Consider the following 23,907-nt stretch of genomic DNA (forward strand, 5'->3'; position numbering starts at 1 on the left):
GTGGCCATGCCCAAGAATGCACGCAAACCACAGGAACTCAGAGACTGCCCTTGTGACCTGGGAGAAGAAATAGCAAATGCAGAGCTCTGCCCTCAGACACCAGGAGTACATGTAAAAGGCAGGGATGATTTCTTTTCCTCCATGTGATGAGTCCCTACTGATGCTTTTGCAAGAGAAATGGGAAACACACAGGAAACAGGAGTCACACTTGGATGCTGTGGTTCAGCTGCCACTCTCCCAGGCTGGCTACGAAGCTCCATTCTGCCCAGTTTTCCCATGGAAGCAACACACAGCATTGCAAGCACAGAAAACAGGGAAGGAAATACAATCCTCATGAGCCAAGGATGTCAGCATGGATGACAGCCTGACTGTGGGAGTGCACAAGGCCATCACTCAGCACAAGTGACAGCTATTCCCCGGGGGAGCCGCATTTGGAGGTTTATGCTAGGTGACTATTAACTGCTATGTACCAGCCTCAAAACGTAGCTGGAGAACAGGTGCACATCTAACAACACACCTGCATGCCCTGATGACTTGCTAGGATGGCTAATAAGCACTGCCTTAAATGACCTGTGTACTGCCCACATAAATGGGAATGGAAAATGTATCTGCTGAGCAAGGGACATAGGTGTATGAAGACAGCTGTATTAGTGTGCAAGACAAATGCCTATGGAAACAGCAATAATCACTTAGGAGAATGTCGTTTGCACTGGGAAGATTTCCCTAATCATGCTCCGACAGAGTTCCGGTCCAGCTCCATCTCCCTCACTGCAGACTGTGCACTGTGACACTTCAGACTCAGACCTCCTCCTCTTGCACAACACCGGTCTTGTAGCACAAGTACAACCACAGCACACTGCAAGCTGAGTGCTGTAAGGTGTCACTATTTTCATACCATTCCTGTCGTGATCAGTGATTCGCTCATGATGAGGTGGCGTGCACTTCATAATGCTCATGTCATGCACTGTCACGTCACGCACTGTCAAAACACATCAACGGAGCCTTCATGCTAAATACCAGCTTGCCTGTGAAGGGAGCCCACGCAGAAGGAATTTACAGACGCAGGCTGTCTTCCATAAGCAACAGTTATTTTTGTAATAGTCCATGTAATTCATCCACAGCTAACACTAGTATCTTTCCAACCATTAGGGACTCCCTTTTATAAATGAGGATATGGAGGAGCTGGCCAGATATTGAGAAATGTACTTTTTTTCATTTTAAATCAACATACCAGACTTATCACTGTGTATACAGAAGAGAAAAACGACTTTGATGATTAAACGCACAGTAAGATTTAATGTTAAGCACTATGCTAATGTTAGTAGAATGAATTAAAAAGCATATTTAATTCATTTAAAGGCATTTCTCCACAACTGCATTCAGTGACAAACTACTGCAAGCACAAGACATGCTATGCACTACCACACTTCCATGCTTACACACAGGGACATTAACACAAGCCATGCAGGACAATACCTTCAACTTCGACAAGTGTCCCAGTTCCTTAGCAGCACTGAATATCAACTGTGTGCCCTATGGTTGCAGAAGTTAGAAAACAAAGGAGGGGGAAAGAAGGGTTATAAATAAGCTTCACATATTTTTCCTTTGGACAAGTCAAGTCAGTTCACAACAACTTTACATAACCACCCCAAGGCCACGCAGAACAGCTGGACTCCTTGCCAATTTGTTACCTAGTAAAAACCCTGGAATTTCTGCAGATACCACATCAAGAGGTATTTCAGAGCACAATGTCTTGCTAACCAGCTCACTCTTGCTTACAGCAGCCACTCACTTATACAGGATAAACCTTCAATTGGCTTGCACAGGGGTGGGGTGAAAGCCATCTCCAAACACTCACTTAGATTTCACATCTGAATATACAAGAAGACCACAAAGACTGCACAGCAAAAGATCACACAAGCCCAAGATGATGAGAATCCATCTATGGAGGTAGGGCCCAGTCATCACGGTGGGGGCAAGCACAGATCAGGTCATAAACAAAACTGGACCTCAGCTGTTTAGGGGTGAGAGATTGCCAAAATCTAGTGAATACTACAGCATCACCTTCAAATGTCCCAGAGCCTGGCCAATGGCTCTTTTTCTCCCTCTGTGCCTTACTGAAGGTGTATAACCAATGAAGAAACATAAAGGGAAGACGAACTGCAGTGACAGGAAATCTTGCTTCAAGGCACTGCACCACTCTAACTGTAAAAATGTCTTCCTTTTATCTAGCCTAAATCTACCCTCTTCCTGTTTAAAAGCATGCTAGCTACATCATACCTACGTGCCGACTGGTTATTTAGGCATTTGGAAAGTAAATGTTAACACATAAAATGTGTTTCAACTAGGTCACACTGCTCAGAGCCCCATCTACCCTGGCGTTGAATGTTTCTAGGGATGGGCCATTTTGTATGAGGACTACTGGTTGCACAAAACTAAAGGTCTCCAGTAAATCAAATTCTCCTTCCCTCTCCATTGCTATCCTTTCTTATCTCAACAGTCTTTAATACTCCCATTTAACCACAACAGCCTTGACCACACCCCACCCCAAAATACTTCAAACTGTAATGAAGGAAGATGTAAACCCAGAATTATTATACTGCATTTTGCCCCTGCCGGTGTCACTCAGCTTTCCTTTACTGCCTTCCCTGGTATTTGTTCATTGCCCTTCAGGTCAGTACTCTATGGAACAAGAACTATCCCAAAAAGGGATTTGCAGAGAAGACCCTGGGAACTGGATACTACCACAAAGATTACTGCTGATTTTCTTTCCTTTTGCTTGTTTGTTTGTTTTAAGGGTTAAAATGAACATCAGCCCTGCTAAAAATTTCTCCTCAGCAAAAAGTCTCTCTATCTGTTGCCTGGTGTAGTGACAGAAAAGAAGGCAGCTTACAGATAACAATATTGGAAAACCCAAGACTTGCTCTAGGGCAACTGGACACCCTCTGCACATTAAGACAGCAGCCCAGAACTGAATTTTTAAGGTGAAAAAGCCCTTTCTTTAGTTTTTCCGGCTTTGGAAATTTCTTCAAGCTGAAAGACTCTGTGACATGAAACCCCAGATCACCTCTTGATCTGCTCTACTTGTAACCAGCAGCTAACCCTCACTGTTTCTCAGCCTTTTATGTTTGTTGAGTACAAACCGACACAGAATGAACATTATTGATTTTGTAGCTGAACAGAAGCTCTTGATAAATGATTAAATTCACAACTTTTGGCAGAGGTGGAAGGGAAAGTGCAGGCAAGCACAATGAATCTACAAAGGAAAGCTCCTGAAATGAAACAGAGATTGTCTTGTTGTCAGTATCCAATGGGCAGTGTTGAAGAATGAAGCTTTCTAATCTGAAAGAGCACAAATTTTCCATGTATTTCCAGCAAGGAGGGTTGAACATGACTGCACACCAGCAGCAACAGAGAGATTTCACTGTGCGCTATACCAAATAACTGACCAGAAAACAGTGTTTCACCAGCCTCTGCTACCCAACAGATGTGCCTGCTTGTTCTGTACAATTTGCCATGAAATTCTATTGACTTATGGGCCTTAAAATTTAAGTTTTTTGGGTCCATTGACAAAGCAGGAACCAAAAACTGAAAACTGTTTTTTTATCTGGAATTTTGAAAAGAGGAATAGTCTCAAAACACAGTAACACCAACCTTTCTTAACTCAGTATTTTCAGCATTCACTGGACACTTTTTTTAAAATACATTTGAACAACAACATTAACCAGCCCAGGCACGCAGTCTTGCTGCCTCAGGCTTCTAAAGAGGGCAGGTCAGTAACACTGAGCAATAGCCAGTGACTGGATACGCTTCGTGGAACAAAGCTGCCCAGATAACTCCCAGTTCTTGCACGCTAAGAAAATCCTCGTCAATCAGTGACAATCTCTGTCAATGCATCTGCAAGGAGAAATTATTTTGCTGTTACACTGAGTTTGTCATCAATGCTGGTAACATCTAATGAAAATCTAGACAGCTCCTTCCTCTGTCAAATGGCATTCTTGTAAACAAGATGCCATACTCCTGAGAGAAGTTATTTATGTATGGAAAACATATCACAAAGCTCTACAGACAGCACTTAACCAGTTGTGCCAGAGAATGAGAACAACTGAACTTAAATTACCAGGTAGCTTGGAGACAAGCTGCCCACAATGAAATTGGTTAAAATGTCAAGGATAGAATATGAGGACAAACTAAATCCTTGTTATGAATCATGCCTACCTCTGCAGCAAATACAGCTGGATGGGCCTTCATGCTGGTTTTTCTGGCTCTCCCATAATGTAAGTTGTACTTTCCTAAACTCTTTAGAAACAAGAAAGACACCTATAGTCCACAACACAGAGATTTTAAATTCCTTGTTAATGGCTTGATGCCTTTTTGTGCCTTCAGTGAAAGCATGTAGAGAAGGATCATCAGCTGACTCAAGTCTAATTATTGGAAGCCAGCAGAACTGCACGGAGTTATACTCCAAGTGACTCAAATCCTTAAAGCTTAACCGTCCTACTGCTCAGCTGACAAATTTAGAAAACAAAAGCCTACTACAAGTTCTTGGGATTCCAGTCCTTTTTTGGAAACCATATTACACTCAATGCTTATTTTTCTGAGACATAACAGTGAAAGGAAGTTTCAACTTGCACTGTACATTTATCACCCATATATTTTTTAATTCCTATGTTCAGTATCAATGAGCTTTGATAATTTAACAGCATTTAAGTTCATTTTAAAAACTATTGTATCTGGCAATGTTTGTTAGCACACGTTAAGATAAAACTGTATTTTAGTTGTTGTGGTGTATTAAACCACAAAAATTGACAAAATAAGCTTAAAAGTGGGGACGAAAGGAGGAAAATAATTAACTGTCAGTACAGAGTATTAGGCACACATGCAGTTCACAGACCACCAATTTTATTCAAGGCTAAAAAAGCTTTTTCTCATCATCACATAAGCAGCCTTGAATTTTTCTGCTCCAAGCTAGCACAAGGGAGAGGATTCATTTAAACAAAAAGAAGTTAAGAGAGGTTTCAGAAAACCTCTTAAAGCCACACTCTCCTCCACCATGGAGTAGCTCTGGAGCAACTCAGGCAGATGAGCCTGAAAAACAGTCTGGAAGTCAAATGCAATTTCTATCCCCAGTTTAAAAAAAATTTAGTTCTTATCTTGGACCATGTTTTCATTTAATGAAGAGACGTCTGAGAAGTAGAAAAAGGCACAGCAGGAGCAAGCACAAACAGAGCCTCATGTGAATGGCTGCAGTACACTGTGTGAAAGAAAAAAGATGCTCCAGAGGAAATCACGTGGGTACAAACTAAGCATTTCTTCTCTTACCTCACTAGTCACTGATGGCATGGTACGGTTTCATCCTAAGCAGTTGAGAAAGAAATGGATAACTAATCCGTTAATATCATCAAGCACTGTGCACTGAACCCCAAAATATCAATTCCCAGAGGGTATATCCACTCAACCAAGACAGAAGGTGTTTAATTACATGCTGGATCTTAAAATTAGTGAGGTGTGAAGTACTTGGTAAGTTACTGGGGATCATATTGCTGCTAATCTCACAAGCCACAGGCAGAGAGTGCTCAGAGAAATTGAAGTCACCCATCTGAAAGTCATGAAGGAACCGCAGATCAGGTCATCAGACTGGGAGGTTGTAAAACTGCCCTGTCCCCACTGGATTCCTCACAGTGCCAGCACTTTCTCACCTGAGCCCCACAGAACAAAATCTTCCAGAAGCTAATTTAAGTGGAATTTTTAAGTCTGGAGAGAGGTATTTAAGCACTGTGCAGTGGTAGGGTCATGCAAGTGACAGGTGGGGCAAACTGCAGGGTGACAGGAACCTTTTACCTGAGTATGCTTTCCATGACCTCCATCAAAAAGACTTCTGCACCTCCATCAGTTTTGCAGAAAGAAGAGAAAATATTCCTTAAAGAAGATTATTCTCTACCATGAATATCACCTACTCCTTAAGGGCTGCACATGAGTTTTAGGAGGGAAATCCCATCAGTGGTCCTTCAAACACAGAGAGGCACCACTAGGGCTTTCTGTTGCTGAGGGCTGGGAGGAAAGTGTGTTACAGCGCCCGAGGCTATTTGTGTCTGATACGCTTTCAAAAGAAGGGAAAAAAAAAAAAAAGGCAAGCCAAATTAGGTAAGAGTGGCTTGGTGCAGAATTAGAATAGCAAACAGAAAGTACTGCTTCTGCTCATGCTGGCAGCCCCAAATTTTATTTGCCTTGCCTTGCCCTACTAGCCTTCACTGCTGGGAATGATGAAAATCTGGTGGTAACAGAAAAGAAAATGCTATGCCCCAGAGAACAGTGGAAGCAGCTCTTCGTCCTTGCAGCTCATCCAGCCTCACCACCAGTTCCCTGTACAAGGACTGCAGACAAGGCCATTTTAATCATTGCATTGTTCATAACTGTCCTTCTGGAAGAGCAACTCATTTCCAGTTTAGACTACTTCAGCCTCCTTGCTACCATACAACTAACTAGACACAGAAAAATCCAGCTAAGAGCATTTTGCATTATCTCAGACAAGAGAGTATATGCTTCAATTTGCTTCTCAATTTGAAACTGAAATGATGGCAACAAGAAACCATGAAAAAAACTTGAAGTGGCTTATAGCAACATCCTGCAGGTTGGAAGAATTGGCTGATCATAGTTACTGCCTCCTTCATGATACAGATACTGAATCACTCTCCTACTCTGCCCTTTGAACTCCAAAACTAGCAAATATAAAGCTAAAGCAGCTCCTCTCTAGTTCTCTCTGAGGCTCTTGATCTCACTGATTGCATTCCAAATGGGTCATGTTAATGCTGCTCCTACATGATGATTTTAGCACTTGTTCCCAAAGACTCCTTTTTAAAAGCAATTCAACCAAGACAAAGACATTTCATCTTCGTAAATTTATTTTTTCTTCTTTAATAAAACATAAAGGCAAAGAGAAATGATTACTCCAAATCTGAGCTCAGAAAAAGCAGTCTTTAGCAAATTACCCCTCATGCTAATTTCATGATTGTAGGTATTACAGCGCACTTCATCCCAACAGTTTTACTTAAAATCGTCATCATCAAGGCCAGTGACAAGGGCCTATCCTCTCAGACCAAGAAACACCTATAGCAAGAGGCAGGTTTGCATCACTTCTCTGGACAATGCAACCCAAGAAGCCCAGTCCAAATATGTGAGGGAACTGCTGAATAGTACAAACCACTATTATTCTACCCACTACTGGGAAAAAAGTAAGGCTGCATAACTGAGCTACAGACTGCACATTCACTCTAACAGCAAGATGAAAAGAAATTCTGGATCATCTGTAAATAATGAGGTTACAGCCCAAACTTCACATTGTCTCCAACTGAACGTCATCCCCCAGAGCAGCTGGACGTGCATGACTGACATTTAATCAGTTTCTCTGGTTTCTCAGAACTGGGGAAGAGTTAATCTTCCATTGTTAAAAGCATCACTACATTCATGACACACATTCATCCAGCATGTCCACACAGCTGAACAATTATACAAAAGACTGCCTTTGAAGAAAAACTATCTGGACTTGCTTCTAGCTCTCCAGCATCACAGAAATCATGCCAGGCAATGCTGGTGTTAAAGCCTTCTGTGGAGGATAAAAAGGGGGATGGGTGATCAAAAATCAAGCTCAAATCAACCACATCTATATAGAGAGACACTCTGGCTAACAGATGATAGGGCAGAAGTGGCTACAGATCATGACCTAAGGCCATGAAGGCTAACTGCTCCATAATTCCCACATACACAGACAGCTCTCCTTACAAGATTGCAAAACACTAATCAGTGAAAACTGATATACTGGACAGAAACTCCTTAGGTACCATGGATTTTGAATCATGTTGTTTTTTTTCTAGAGCATGCTCTTGCAACTCTACCACAAAGAGAGATGATCTCTTTCTTTACCAAGTTACAGACATGTTTTTCCATCCTCAGGCAGGCTACACACAGACAAATTTACCTGGATGGATGACTCACTAGGTCAGGGGGATGAGGCAATAGCAACACTTTCTGGTATGAGTCAGGAAGGATAAAATGGCTTACCGTATGGTCTGTAAGAGGAGGCAGCACAATCAGCTTCTCCATGGTGTTCATTACCACCCTCCAGAGCTCTTTCAGCACCCGTTTTAACACTGTCTTTTCACACACAGTTGCAAACAGTGTCAGGCTGCAGGGAGAGAGAAAGAACTGAGTGAGTTCAAAGAGCACAATATGCAATGAAAAACGAACTGCATATGGAAGATTCAGTGCCCTATCCAAAGCAGCTTGTCATAACAATTGCTTTAAGGATAAAAACCTTCCCTTTTCTAAAGCACAGCCTCTGCTCATCCTTGGAGTTCTAGCACTCAAAACACTGGCCAAAATGGATGACTGACATTTCTGATCTCAATAATTTCTGTTTACTGACCTGGGGATTACAGAAGGTGTCGCTTGGTGATGGGCCGTTTGGAATACTACAAATAATCCAAATAAGAGCAGATACCATTGAACAGGATCCTTATAAGAAGACGTATTTGGTTTACAGAGTATATAGAAAAAACTATAGAATAATAGTTTTAAGCTTCAAGGGGTTAGTGTAATGATTTTTGTTGAGTACATAAATTAATACTTCCCAGAGTGCTGTGCAGAAATTCCTGCACAGCTTCTGAAAGCTGCTGAAGTACCTAAATCTTTCACCTCTAAAATCACCCCAAAATATTTCTCCAACAACTCCATATTTTGTTGTGATTGCATTCACCAATCACCTGCCATGTGCTTATCTGCTCTAACACAAGGGACTTTATTTCCCTAGCTTTTCCTCCTTGATTATTGTACGGGCTATAAAAAAGGCCAAGAAGTGCTACAATCTTCTTTGAAACACTGGTTGAACTTCAGCATGTACTGATCACACTGTAAGAGCTACAGAACAGGAACTCTGTGGCCAGTAGCACTCAGACAGCTGACTCTTCTCCACTGTGTAATAGCTGGTTAGACAGTAAATGAACAAAACCAAACAGGGCTAGGATTGACATGGGTGGGATGCGGGAGGTATTAAAAAAAGTACTCTCTGTAAAGCAGGGAAGAAAATAATCCAAGCATGGATTATCATAATCAAAGTTACTTGCTCCACAGCTGGATGGCAAGCTTGTAGCATACCATGTTCCCAATGGTAAAAAGGAATATGGCATTTCAGAATTCATGAAGGCATGCATGGAAAATGATAATATGAAAAAGCTCATAGATGTAATGACTGCTGCAGAAGAATCATTAAGTACACAGTGACCCAAAAGAAAGATGGGATAATCAACACTAGGAGAAACCAACCCCCCTATAATTTAAACTTGCGAAGTCTAACACCTCTTGCAGTATCTGTTATGAAAATTGCTGGCCATCCCTTACTAAATGATGAACTGATGTGCATTAGCATTAAGGTTAACTTGTATGAAGATTAAGAACTATTTCTCTTTCAGTTCAAGACTTGGCCTGAACATTTAACTGTCCTTGTCCAGCTGATTCAAGCAATGGATCAATCATGTGTGCATCCCACTGCTCAGAAGCTTATTTGCTAGTCAGAACAGCAGCAGGTACAACTAGAACACACATGTGACAGGGCTGTGATACTGTGTAGAATATGTATCAAGCACATAAGCACTGTTTGCAATATGCTTGCTAATTGGCTGCAGTAAAATCTCTACAGGAAAAAACCCACAGCTAGAACATTTAGAATTTCAGTCTTTTTCACTACTTGATCAGCACTGTGTTTTGCTGATTGCTATAATTGCCAGAGATACAAAGAAGTAAGTGTGTGCTTTTGCACTGAATGAAGGCTGAAGAGCCTATCCATAGCTTATGAGTGGCAGATATGGGAAGAAAAGCTATTAATTCTTCTTGAAAATTAGGAGACTGGCAATCTCAGTAACAATCCAAGAACAGGGAGTTATTTTCCCCTCTGCTTTGTTCTTGTTCTAATCCAATGAACTGTATGTGTAGCATGTATTTAAACACTCCCTTACTTTCCATCCAGGAAGTCCATCAGTGGCCTCAGGACATTATCTGCATCTTGTGCAACTGTGTTTCTGGCATTAGCAGCAGAATTTGCTGTCCCTTTAACTTGACAGAGGATATCAGACATTTGCTTGACACACTCATCAATCCGAGTCTGAAAGCTGCACAGACAGGAGAGAGGTAAAAACAATACTATCAGTGGCAAAAATACAAGGTAAAAATTTTCAAGTTCACTCAGTTTCACACTTCCCTTTCACAAGAATTGCTGCTCTTTTCCTTACTGTATTTGTTACCAGGGTGCATGCTCTCCAGTTCCTTATGCCCACCACCCACACACAGCTGATAACCTCTGACCATGAGACACAAGCATGTCTGAGAGGAGTTTTATCATTCATCTTGCAGCAAGAAATGATCCTTTCCTGACTTCAAGAAATGCCGTTTTTCTTAAGTCAAACCACCCTGCTGTATCCTTTGCCTTCTCCACTACAGAGACTGGGATATCACATGGAGCAACGACATAGTGCATGCCCCACTCTGAGCACCCAAGAGTCCATCAGCAGAAATTCAGTTATGACCAATCATAGCTTAAATCTTTAAAACAACAGAGACAGCCTGAAGCCAGGCACCAGCTTAAACCAGTCCACTGCCATACAGTCCATGCCAAGTATCAAACTGGGATGTGGGGCTCAGCTGTGCAAAGTGCAGTCTCCCTGCAATGAAGTGACACACAAGGCATTAAAGCACACTTACTTTTCCACCTCTCCCTGCTAAGAGGAGATTCAAAATTAAATAATGCAGTGATTAAAAATTATGAATAGATCAGCAGAGCTGACAACTAATCAATTCAGCAAATAAAGGAAAATGCTTTGACATTTAAAAGAACAGTTACTAACAACAGGAACTACAAAGTGACATTTAACTATCCATTAATGGCACAGAAGTTTGAAACCAGGAAGAGAAGCCAGTGTTAGGTGCTAGGGTAAAGACTTGAGAAGAGGTACCAAAGTTTGGAAGCCAGGTTTACATCTGTATATATGACCTGAACTTCTGTGTGCGAGCCACCGGGACACCTGGGGCTTGGGTGTGAGTATCCCTCTTACCTTCCTCTGCCACCTGGTCACCTTTCCTGCTCTGCCACCTTTAGCCTCATGCTCCTTGATCAATTCTAGCCAGCCTCTCACGGGAAAAATTCCAGACCTGTCTCCTGCCTGCCCTGTTTCTAGCAGAAAGTCCTGCACCATTCAGCTGTGGCTGCAACGTCAACTTAACCAGAGACATAAGCCACACTAAATAAAAGACCATAAAAAATTTCCTGTGCCATTAACAGTCCCTGTTCCGTCACAGGCCAATCCCACCCCGCAGTCATCCCATTATTTCATCAGCTGCAGGACCTTGCTTCAAGATGCTTTAAAACCCCCAGGTCAAGGATGGAAAATAAGAACGCCTCCACAGAAAAAAGATAATATGAGTCAAAATGCTTGCAAATTTTATGAAAAATAATAGATCAGTTACTGTGGCAATAAGTTTCCCTGAAAGTGAAGCTTGCGTAGATGTACAGCTTAACAGGAGGCCTTGGCAGCAGCAAGCTAAAAAACAACTTCACCTATGCTGTTGACAGGGTCTTCTGCTCCCTAATTGCTCCAAGAATTCCTTCCTTCACTCCTACAGCCTCCAGGAACAAAAGAGCAGCTAGTCTTGCATGAAGGATAAACCCTTCCAAGATTTATCTTCTCTCAAAGTAGAAAACACTTCTGTGCCAAACAAAATTCTCTCTCAGCACAAGGGTAGTGAAGCTCTCTGGACATGTGCTGCCTTTGCATCAAATACAATCAATCTCACACAGATGAAGAAGAGTTAAGATCTGCAGTGTTGGGTGTGCACAGAGGTGAAAGAGTAACTGCTTACAGAGTCTGAACAGAATATTGTGGATGTCTGCCTTACCTCCTAAGTTTATACCCTTTAGGAGATCATGCTCATAGAGTAAACTGCAGCTCTGCTTTTCATTCCCTAAGACTGTTAAGGAATAAATGAAGCACCTGATACATCTGACTGGCTGGATCTCTGGCTGGCTCATCTCTCTAAAACACTCCCCAGTATGTATGCTGATACTGGATAATCTCTTTAAATCGTATTATCGTATGTCAAGATTGTCCCCTAATTGTTTTGTAGCAATGACACCATAGAGACAACATACAGATTAAAAAAAAAAAAAAAATCACCTCCCTAAATCATTATTTCTCAGTCACTCTCTGTTTAATTATAAACTTTACTGATTCCATTCAGTTACAGTCGGAGTCTTTCAATTTTTTGCTGTTGCATCCATTACTGGCAATGGGAACTGCTCATTTATCTCCCTGCTTAGCTCTGTGTGCTGAAATCCAAACAGTATTTGACAAATCCCACTATGATTTTTAGCTCAAGAATTGCAAACCTGTTGACCCTGGGAGGCCAAGTTGGTACAAGTTGCTCTGCCTTGCCCATATTCAAGCAACACTACAGCTCATGTCTGCATTAATCCTGTTATGCAGCACAACAGGAAATGAAAGGGGTTTGTAATGAGAAGTTGTTGTTTTCAAAGATCAGTCAGGAGTTCTATATTTTTAGATTTCACTTAACTGACATGCTCTATAGTTCACTACGAAAGTCTCAAAGTTGAGCACATTTTTATCCTCAGGTAGACGATAACATGATTTGTAATAAAACTTAATTGCTATTAATTACTCTGGCAATACTTGGAAGAGCTCCTTGAAACACTAGATAACATTTGCAGCAGCTTTAGAACAAGTCAATCTCAAATTCCAAACCTGTTTCCTTCTTATTCCAGTATACATTGAACAATCAGAAATCAGTCAGCTGTTTCATACATTTAGAGCAGAATGTTTAAACGAGAATGTTGCTTCATAAACACTAAGCTGGGAACCACTTTTTGGGTAGTAAAGGAGCAGGCAATTCTGTTACTGACAAGCACTACTTACTGAAAAAAAAAAAAAAAATCAGTCCATGTAATTCAAATACATTTCACAGTTGAGAGATCTCCATGTTACATTTCCAAGCAGAGAAATACAAAAGAGAAAGACTTCAAAAATGTTTCTCACTTCTTCAGATGGTCTCTGTATTTAAAAGGCCATGAATTTAGGACAAAAAGAAAAATATAATGCAGTTCACAGGAGTTTCTTTTCTTTCATAACCTAACAAAATGAGATTAGACAAAAGAAAGGAATGCATCAAGGACAAGGACCTTGTAGTACTGACCTGTTACCAAACACTGCACTGAGCTCATCCAAAACATTGTTCAGCTTCACCTGGAGCTCCTTGAGATGGTCACTTGCTTCTGCATCCAACTGTGGATGAAAAAAAAGAGCATTTAGTTTGAACCCAGAGGGCAGTCCACTGTCCCTTGCAGCGCTTCTCTTCACCGTTGAGGCTACACCTAATAAGCAGGTGAACTATGCCTACTGAACTCTGCCAGGTAGCATGCTCTCCTCCACTGCCTGCTGCTGCTACAGAGGCTGTGAAGTCATCAGCAGATACTTGCCTAAAAAGCATCAAGTAATTTCCCCAGGCGCCTATACCCTTCAATATCTTTCTTGATGTTTGCAAAGCTGAGGAAGAAAGAGAATGTGAACTCCCTGTGGCCAAGAATGCATTTAGGCTGAGAATCCATCAAGTACTCCGCTTTATCCTGGGCTCACAGGTCATTTCACCCCTCTGAGTCTATAAGGACACAAGGCTTTTTAGACTGGTTGTTACTACTTGTGCATTTCTCCATGCATGATCTTGAAAGAAGCTATTTTACCTTCCACCCTGCTGTCAAGTATTTCAACTGAAGATTGACCAGTCACTGCTCTCAGAAGTGAAGCCCAGCTGTACTGAAAATCTGGCCACAGTACCATGGCAGGAGATGTTGTGCACTTTTGTTGATCATTTTTGGCAAGTAAAATCTCATCTACTGGTATAGAGCAAACATCTCCACTCTCACATGGAACCACAGCTTGTTGTATACAAGTGTTCAGAGGAAAATAAAGACAAGATCCCCAAGCAGTACATGAATGCTGATGACACCTTGGCAGGCACTGTAAGGAAGTGCTTCCTCCATTCTTAACAGTCCAAAGCCACTTGGTTTAAATTGAACATGATTTACAATGTCTTGTATTCCAGCTGCTGTCACCCCTCTAGCCTTCTGAGAAACATACCTGTGTGTATGCAGAGCAACACAGGATGAATGCTTTGGGATCATTTGCTTATAAAACATTCTTGTAAAACAGATTTGCCTATGTATGCAGGCAGGCAAGACGTTTGTAAAACAAAAAGCTTCCTCTTATGGCAAAGCACTTCTTTAGGAATGTAATGAGCCAGATATCAGTACTGTGGTTAAAAATCAGTTTAGATTTTTATGGTATATCCATCTGTATAGGATTTGAACACAAAAGGAGTTCCCACCTCTAAAATCAGTGCTGAAGCCCTCTTCATATTGCTTCAGCATCTGTCAGAGAAAGCCAAACCTTAGGGGATTTGGAATCTGATCCACTCATTTTCCTGCTGTAAGCTGGCATGGAAAATTGACTTTATTATGCATTTGAACCTGCGCTAATCAAACTTCTGGATCAGAATTTTAAAAGCAATTAAAGTAAGAACCAACAACCAAGCAAATGATGATTACTTAGGCCTTGTAACTTTAGGCATTGCTGCCCCTGATTATTTTTCCCTTATTAAAGTAAATTTCCTATTATCTTTTTAACACTCTAGCTCTGTGATGACCGAATGAAGCTAATGCCAAGCCACTCAGCATTTATTCCAGCCCAGCTTGCAGGTAACAAAATAAAAACAGCATTTGGTGGTGGTGGTTGTTCTTGCCCTACACTAATCCTTCCCTCCTACTGCATAAAGGCACAATGAGTCACAAGCTGCCTGATTTGCTCTCTACTATTAATGGCACTGAATTGCCCTCTGATTTCAGCCGTTTCTGACAGATATGAGACAGGACCAGTTCATGATTTACCAAAACATTTCAACTAAGTGCTTTTCTAGGCAGGAATAAAAAAAAGCCAGAAGAATTAGGCACAAGACAATTATTCTTCACAATTTACTTCTACTTCTTTATAAGCTATCAGATGCACAGCCTAGAGCATATTTGAGGTCAGGATCAACAACTTGTCCTGGTTCAAGAACTAGCTCACTGGTTACCGCTAAGCTTTCCCTCACTGTTGTATTTTACTGCAAACTATGTTCCTCATAGTAAATGCATTGCTGTCCCAATACTGCAAGAAGAGACAGCTGACACAATGCTTTGCCAAGGGGATTACCTGCATTATCTCTGGCAAAGAACTCTCACTCCTCCAGAACATCAGCTTGCATCTCTCTGGGTACAACTAGCAAGACAGATACCCAGATTTAACTCTGAGATGCCCACCCTCATCCTCAGGAAGCCAAACCCTGGTAGTAAGTATTCTGGTTCAGCATCCAAAAGTCCCCTCCCATGCTTGAAAAGCTCTTGTTTTCTGAGCAACTGCTACTAGGGAACAAGGGCTCCCCATAACACATTACTGATGGTTAATGGTTAGGCACTGGTCTGCTTTGAATCAAAAGCTAAGTTTGGCGAATTATCTGAGTGAGATATAAGTTCATCAGGAAGGTGCTGGTAGATGTGTACTGCTGTTTCCCACACATAAATCACATGTCAATTACAGCGTACTGCAGCATGTGGTATTAACTGCAAACTTGGCCAGTGTGGTGAAGCACTGATAAGTGCTCAAATTAACCCACAATGGTGTCACTGTTGCTGCTCAGCCAATGAATTTTAAGCATATCAGCTATCACTGATAGCAGGAACTGCTACTTGGACTGCATGATAAATCTGGCTGGTATAGCAGAAAACGGCATTAGGCAGCTGGGTCACTGCCATATGTCACATCCACACCATTTCTCTCAGCAGGTTTATGATTTCCATTTGGTGGGTGTATGATAGATAATTCAGAGGAAGAATAAAAAGTTCTTTGTGCAAAACATGGGACAGTAGCCACAGTGAGGTGGCTTCTAATGTCTGAGCAAATGTTTCAATTCCAGTGGAAATAATGGCTGGAACAGCCACAGTTCTGTGTCTGAGGCTAAATGTGTGATGCTGAAAACCGAGGTGCAAAGAGGGAAAAGCTAATCCCTTATTTAAATTGCAGGAGAGAAAGCAAGTCTCTGTTAATTTTCTGAAAATATTTGTGACTTGGCTTTTGAGAGAATCTAGGCCTCAAAGTCTCATCTGAACCCATTTAGGGCTGGAACCTGAAGTCCTCTGCTAATCTGAATGGTGGCATTTATCAAGTCCTGTCAACATGAATTTAGGATGATTTTCTTCTCCTTTCCTCATGCATGAAACAGAATCCCTGAGCCTAAGAATTTGCAGAGATGAGCTTCCAAGTTTCCCAGGAGACATAATTAGGTCTTCTTTGGTTTCCAAACACAGTGGTGAAGCCTGAGTGGCCAGAACTGGAAGGGGCTCCTCTGTAGGTGGTGTAGGTGGGGAGACATGACTCTTACTTCATAGAAAGCTGAAGATGTTAATCAATTCCCATCTATAGAAGGCAGAAACTCTGAAGTCATCAGGTCTGATCTGGCATATCAGCCACTAAAGGATTATGCTCTTGCTAACATATTTTAGCTTCAGCAAGTCATGGAGTTCATCTGACTCCAGTCTGAAGCTGCTGATTTTTGTTCTGTCTCCCTCCACCAGCCCCTGGGAGCCCAGAAGATCCAGCTCCCCTTTAGGGATGTGAATTTAATTTTCAGGCATCTCCCCACTTTCCTATAGGGTTCAAGAATAAGAAACACGGAGTACTGAATCCAGATAATAGCTGCCAACTTCTCAAATACTACGGTGGCCTTAGCTAAGGCATGCGGGATGCTGAAGAGAAGCAAACACTAGCTATCACAAATCCTTGGAGAATATTCCTATTTAAGTCTTGGCTGTTTCTAAGCTGTCCTGCAGTTTGTTATTCAGGTGGCCAATTTAGGATTTAAAATGTGGGCTAACCCTGGCTAAGCATTAAGAGGAGAGTTTCTTGAAGCTTTAATTGTGAAGATTAGCTGGAAACCAAAGACATGAAAATTGTATGATGACAATACGTTGCTACTCAGCAGCTAATTCCTTGTGATTGCTAGGCAGTGTTTGTCTCTGATACTCACCTCAATGCTTCCCTTGGGGAAAAAAGGTGTAGAAATGTTTTAAACTATATCTAGACTCCAGCAGTGTGCAATGCAGTACAGCACCTTTTAATTTCACTGCCATGAGTTCATTACTCATGAAAAGCTAAGCACAGTAATGGACTACAGGCTGAAGTCTGCTGGAAAATGACAGAGGTGGGTAGAAAATGCAGGTGATGTCAGTTTTTATTAGGTAAAGTATGAATAATTAAATAAATGGGGCCAAGTTCAGGCAAACACTAACACTGAATGTGTGTAGCCCATCCCAGAAGAGAGCTAATAATCCCTGCTCTGCTGGTGTATTGGAGATGATTCAGGGCAATCAAAGGTTTCAAAAGGTATTAATGCACCCAGTTTTTATCCAGGACTCACTCCCCAGTTTCACTATTCATTATGCTTTTAATGCAATCTGCCACTTCATAAATGCTGCCTTTTCAAAACATGCTTTAGGGATGTCTGAGAACGCTCCCAAGTCATGATGAAGCTGTTTTGATCCCATGAGATCAACACAACTCAGAAGGGAAATGAAAGTATTAATTATAATTCCTAAAATTGATTTAAGGTACTTCTCTCTGTGCATGCATGTGTGTTTATGTATTTGTGTGTGCATATATATATGTGTGTGTGTGTGTAAATATATATATTTGCCTTGACCCAAGGGAATCCCTACAAACAGAGCTCTCTAAAGCTCTGCTGCTGTCCTTATTGTTTCTGACTAGTAATGTTCACAGACCACGTAATGTTGACACATTAAACCCAGAGATGCTAGACAATTTTTACCCTGTTTTGAATACTACAGTTCAGAAAATAATAAGAAAAGTGAGGAGAAAAGGTACCATAACTCACTGGGGGCAGTGGGTGGAGGAGAGAGTAAAGAAAGACACTCTATCCAGGAGCAAAATCTCAATAAATAGTACTGGACAAGCCCATCTGTTCCATATCATGCCACTACACTGCAGGGTGACCACAGGTGAGCCCTGTCTCATCACTTCCCTTGCTGCAAAAGGGAATCAGTGATCTGAATTTCTCTAGGGGTGTGTTCTGGACCCACTGGCAAAGAACAACATGTAGCAGCAGCATTTCAGAGCTTTCCACAGCTGCCCAGTGCTACAGCTACAGCTGCAGATCAAGATGGATCTGGGAATCAGAAGCAGATGAAGCCACAAGCACACCATAATTGAAACGAGTCCCCGAGGTCCACCTGCACACATGGCACAAGTAACATACCTGTCACAGGAATAACGAAATATTTGGTACCTGGCTCTCAAGAACACCTTCAAGAACATGAGAAGTTGAACAGTTCAATACCAGGGCATACCGCTATTCTAGTTTCTTACTCCCCCAAGGAAGTTCTTTTTTGGATAGACTAGTCAGGATAATACTTACTTTTGTGCAAGCTACTGTGTCATAGATAGATGACCATAGAACAAATCTGCCAGAGAAAGTAAGAACTGTCCTTCCTGAAGGAGGATAGAACCCACAGATGCATTTCCAGTAAGTTCTGTTGTTGTCTCACCTATTGTTACCCAATTGTAATGTTCAATCTGCAGCCAAGAGACTATTCAAACTAGGACAAGACCTTGTTTACTCTAGCAAAACAGAGAACTTGGCAGTTCTTGAGTCAAGAAGCCATGTACTACACAGTCACGAAGTGGGGAAACCCCTACGGACAGCAGATAATGCAGGCACCTAACACAACACGATTTATTTCTGGTGATCAGTGGCAGACCTATGAAGTGCAATAAGCACCATTTGAAAAGAAAATGAGAAATTAAAATAATTTCCAAAAACCAGCTTCATAGTGTGTTTGCCACATTTCTTCCGGTTTTACTCCTCACTGTCTGGATTTCTCTCCCCTTCCAGTCTTTTGATTCCACAGTACAGGGGAAATAGCAGGTTCATTATCTCTTTTTCACCTTACTTACACTTCCTGTGGAAGGCTTTAAAGGGCAGAATGCAGAGGATATATCTAGCCTAGGGAAAGTAGCCAACAATCTCAAGAAACACCTTTTTCTCAATTTATTTAATAGAGTATTAGGGGATATTTTCAATTTTAAATACAGGGAGACCCTACTTAATGGGTACCACAATGGAAAATAGTAGCAAATTCATTCCTTAAGGGAAATTAAATGCACAGACATTAAGCTTTTATAGGCCACTTCACAAACATTTCATCACAAGTTTATTTTTTCCCAAAAATGAACATTTAGTTACTGCTGCTATTACAGCAGGAAGCATATAATGCTAGTTCTTGATACAGGACTCAGAAATTAGGATTATTGAGGCGACATTTGAAAGAATGACAGCAGTTTTCCTTGCCTCATGGTGCAAATCTATTTGTTGAGATTTTTGCCACTTCATAGAATTCTTCCACTGAGCACAAGTAAGATTTAGAAAAGCACTACAGGAAAATAGTGAGCTGTCCATCAGCAAAGCTGACTCTCCTCTTGGCATATAGCTCACAGCACAGATTCTATCACAACACAACCAAAGAAAATGCACTTGAAAATAATTTTTCCTAACATCAGTATCAGCAGGCTTTTCTTCATCTTCCTGAATCTTGAAAAGCAATGAAAAAAGAAGAGAAAAAAAAAAAGATACATATATTACATCAGAAAAAACCCAGTGATCTGGAGGAGTAAAACATTATTTCTGTAAAAACTACCATCTCATAACAAAATAGACACATCTAACACAAGTAGAGAACTCATTTGCATGTCTGCAATATATCAGATATTGGACATGTCATGCTAAAGGCACTGTCCCACATTTATATGCCATATAAAATGATTCAATGTCCACAGTACTGAGGCCTCCACTAGCTACACCCATGTGAGCTCAACAGGAAATCTTCTCTTTCCTTTTCTGTGCTATTTTGTGCTCGAAAACATTTGCTCCTGCATTTGATGATAGATTTAGTTGGGAAGCCTTCAGTCACAGCTGTCTCCCCACACTTACAGTTCCAGGTGTCACAAGGCTCTCCTCACGATTGCAGTCTTCAAGAACCAGTATGATGCAAACAACCCAGCAACAACAGTACAGGAGGAATGAGAGTAACACTCATTCTCTAAGTTCTCTTACCTCTTTACCACCCATGGCTTCAAACATCTTCTCCAGCTGCACCCGCAGTTGTTGGATGTTGTTCATCAGGATGCAGGGCTGAAGGAACAAAAGCAGGTGACTGCTACTGCTCAGAATGCCAACACACCATCACCAGTGGGAGACCTTGTGACTCAACACCTTTCCCCAAGTAACACCAGATCCGAGGGTTAAATAGGAGGCAGAGCATTCACAGATTTCAGCCCTCAAATATGGTCAGTTCTCAGTGCAGAATACCCAGATGAACAGACCTCTCTAAGTACCAGATCTACACAGCAACCTGTGCTCACTTTTATTTTTTTAAATCACACAACACAGGCAGTGCAGAAGTTAAGTTCAAGGGGACCTGATAGCCTCCAAACCCAGTATATCATCTTCAGGATCTGTTTTTATTTTTGGTTCAAGCCAGAATTCAAACTTCAAAAACATCCAAATGATGACAAAACCAACACTGAAAATATTTACCTCACCACCATGGTCAGCTGCAATGTGAGACTGGTTTCATCAGGACAATTACATGATTCTTTGGAAGAAAAGAGAAGCTCAGCATAACTCACCAGTTTCTCCTTGGAACAGTAGGACTCAAAACTCTTGGAGAGTATGTCAGCATACTGCATCAGCACTTTCCCAATAGTCTGTGAAGACAAGATGTGAGCACTGTTACTTGTCCTCTATCACTGCTGAAGAAATCCAGGAAGCAGAACAAAAAAAATATACTGTCTTATACCCCATTAAGAAAAGATAAATATCTGGGTTTTGAGGGTATTACCTTAGCGAACCTCCTATTGTAGTGGGCAACAATGACAGGGTCTGGGCACTCCAGCTTCTTTATGATCTCAAAGCTCTGGTTGAGCTGGGTGAACACATCCACCACCGAGCAAGAGAACAAAGCATGCTCGGATGTTTGCTGGAACTAAAACAGAAGTACAAATAGACATTGTCAAATAGAAAGATCTGAAATATACCCACCCATGAGTCTTTCCATCATCTGTCGCATTGAAGGCAGGGTAACATTACCAAAACCTCTATCTTCCTCAGAATTAGTCAAAAATCCTTCAAAAGGCCTAAAAGAGGTAAATAGCCTTTTAGGTTGGATTATAAATTTACTGTCCTTCACTACCTATGATCATGACAAGCACCAGGGAAATGTACCATGACGTTGAGATCCTTAATGCAAAGCATGGTTTGCCTGTCAGTAAATGAGGAAAGAAGGAGAGAGTGAAGAGCTATTTTAATGTATTTTTTTTTAGATTTAGCTATTAAACACAATGTTGTGTGAGTATCACAGACTACAGTGCCAACAGTCACTGAATAACAAAAAAGCTCTTCTCTCCATTGGCAATACTCAGCAAATTAAGAGTAAGATTGGTCTGTCAGTTGGATTAAGGTCACATTCTCACTGCATGACTAAGTATAGGCGAAGTGCCTCAGTTTTCAATTTCAATTACTTCTCCCAAACAGAGAGAACTGAGAGAGTACCAAGCCACTGGCTGACAGATTAACAGCAGCAGAAAAGACAAAAATGAATGATATGCACCTTGCTATTAAAAAGCTCTCTGTGACCTGTAAAGTACTAAAATAAATGAGCTTCTCGGTTGTTTAGCAAGCAAAAAGGACCACATCCTCCACTTGTAAGACAGTTGAATTTATAGTGTTTTATTTGGTTCTGTGCACTGAATGATGGAGTCATGCACTCAGAGTGACTTACATACCCCATCTTTTTTATCTCTCTCCAGAGCACCATGCAGGAAATCTAAGGAAACATCTTCATTTTCGTCCAGCCACTGCATTACAAACTGCTCAAACCACCTGCAGGGGAGCAAAGATAGCAAGTTACAGAAGGAAGAGGAGCATACCAACCCCAGCAGGCCTTGTGAAAGCTGTCAGATGTCTGAATGTTGCTGTCCATGTGTGCAGTGCAAATTCCCAAATATACCGGCACCTCTACATAAGCTAACAGGCCTGTACCATCACTGGGGCCAGTTCTGAGCTGGTTTTGACCTTCTTCCTGTCTTTTTTTTTCTTGGTACCTTCCCCTTTACGCCCTCCTTGAGAGCCACCTTTAACTTTGCTTCACCTCCAAGTACTTTGTCATTTTTTTCCCTTCCATCCACGTGTCAGAGAGCACAAGGAAGACCCCCACACCCATAGGCACCTGTCCTGCTGCTCATTTGTGTGTACCAAATAGGCAATGTGAAAACAGGAAAGCTGAGAAGCAGCTTCAGTGATGGGATCTGACAGCTGGTCCCTCTGTCCTCTGCTCAGAGGGACACACACAGTATAAAAGGGGGTGCATGTGTTTTTGTGTCTGTGTTTAAGCAGTAACATAGCAGTTACAGCCTTATTTAAATGTCTGTCTAGAGTTTGCTGCATGCAAGTGCCAACACAGCACAGCTGAAGCAAGTCTTAATATCAACTATTACTAAACAGCATTCACAAACAAAAGAATTAAATGTCCACGTGTAATTTAGTCCAAACAAAAGATTATTATATGAGCTTTACAGAGTACAGACTTCTCTACACAGGCAGCTGTGATCATAGAGATTGTGCTAATTGTGGGCTGAGTTTGCAAAGAATATGAAAGCATGTGCCAGACATGAGAGGGAGATCAAGAGCAAATTCACAGGCAGAGCACACTAGATAGCCTTAAATAATGTCTACACTTTGAAATATAAAGCACATCAATGCTAATATTGGAAATTGTAACTGACACAATGTTAAAATGCCAACAGCAACCTGCCTATGCAGCCTTATTTATTATAGACAGCAACAGTGGAACACTGTCACAGACATATGGACTTCCTGTATTCTGGAAGAATTCCTTTTGAATGGCACTTCAGACTCCTAAAAGTCAGCATATGTTGAAGTCTGCTGCAAGTTTCTCAAGCTTTCAACGTTTTCTTTTAAACTGTAATAATGTATTTTAAACAGCTTAAGCCTTATAAAGAACTGAGGCGGTTTACAAGGAAGAAACTATACATCTTCCACCTGTTCCTCAGTTCCCAGGCTGAGCTGCTGACTGCTTCACATGTCACTTGTGTACTTGTTTGTGCCAGAAGTCATAGTTTTCACTCTGAGAAGGAGAGCAACTTCCTGATTATCATTCATAGTTATTGCACCACATTCACAAGAAAGGGCCATTTGCTGTTGAGAACACTGCCCATTTTTATGGGTACCATATGCTGCTACACAAAATCAAGTGCCTAGGTATACCTAACTGTCTTGCCAAATTGTCTAAGCAAAGGTGGCAGAGAAAACGGTAGTGTTGGTGGGTGGGAGTGGTGTATTTGCTCCCCCTCTCACAAAAAAAAGCATTACCTTCAGGAAGAAGTTTACTATGAATGTTGACTGAACCACTTAGATGAGGAAATGCTGTAAGTACCTCTGCAAAGCCAGCCTCAATTTTGTCCTTTAGCTGACAGAAAAACCTGAGAGATGCAAATAATTTATAAATACTTCCAGTCCACGTGTACATTCAGGGCCAATCTATGCTTTGAGCTGTAACACAAACCTAGAACTATCTTAGGGCAAATACCTCTTATAATATTTTACTATCAGGTCCTGGGCTGCTGAGCAAGTCAGGGGGACTCCAAGGACTATGAAGGCAACATATCCAGA

General features: G+C 41.3%; 1 protein-coding gene across 3 annotated transcripts in view; it reads right to left on the minus strand.

Annotated features, from left to right (window-relative positions):
• Positions 1-23,907, minus strand: part of UNC13B (unc-13 homolog B) — a 209,416-nt gene that overhangs the window by 13,978 nt on the left and 171,531 nt on the right. For 2 of the 3 annotated variants that reach the window (XM_040089891.2, XM_040089890.2), the window contains exons 27-34: positions 22,002-22,098; positions 21,059-21,202; positions 20,847-20,924; positions 20,272-20,349; positions 13,252-13,340; positions 10,008-10,160; positions 8,059-8,182; positions 1,477-1,533 (exon numbers count right to left, since the gene is read on the minus strand). In XM_040089891.2, coding sequence (XP_039945825.1) covers positions 1,477-1,533; positions 8,059-8,182; positions 10,008-10,160; positions 13,252-13,340; positions 20,272-20,349; positions 20,847-20,924; positions 21,059-21,202; positions 22,002-22,098 — 820 coding nt within the window. The remainder of the gene's footprint in view (positions 1-1,476; positions 1,534-8,058; positions 8,183-10,007; positions 10,161-13,251; positions 13,341-20,271; positions 20,350-20,846; positions 20,925-21,058; positions 21,203-22,001; positions 22,099-23,907) is intronic. The other variant, XM_040089892.2, reaches the window with a different exon arrangement.

The sequence above is a fragment of the Hirundo rustica genome, chromosome Z (genome assembly GCF_015227805.2).
Source record: "Hirundo rustica isolate bHirRus1 chromosome Z, bHirRus1.pri.v3, whole genome shotgun sequence".
Classification (NCBI taxonomy): Eukaryota; Metazoa; Chordata; class Aves; order Passeriformes; family Hirundinidae; genus Hirundo; species Hirundo rustica.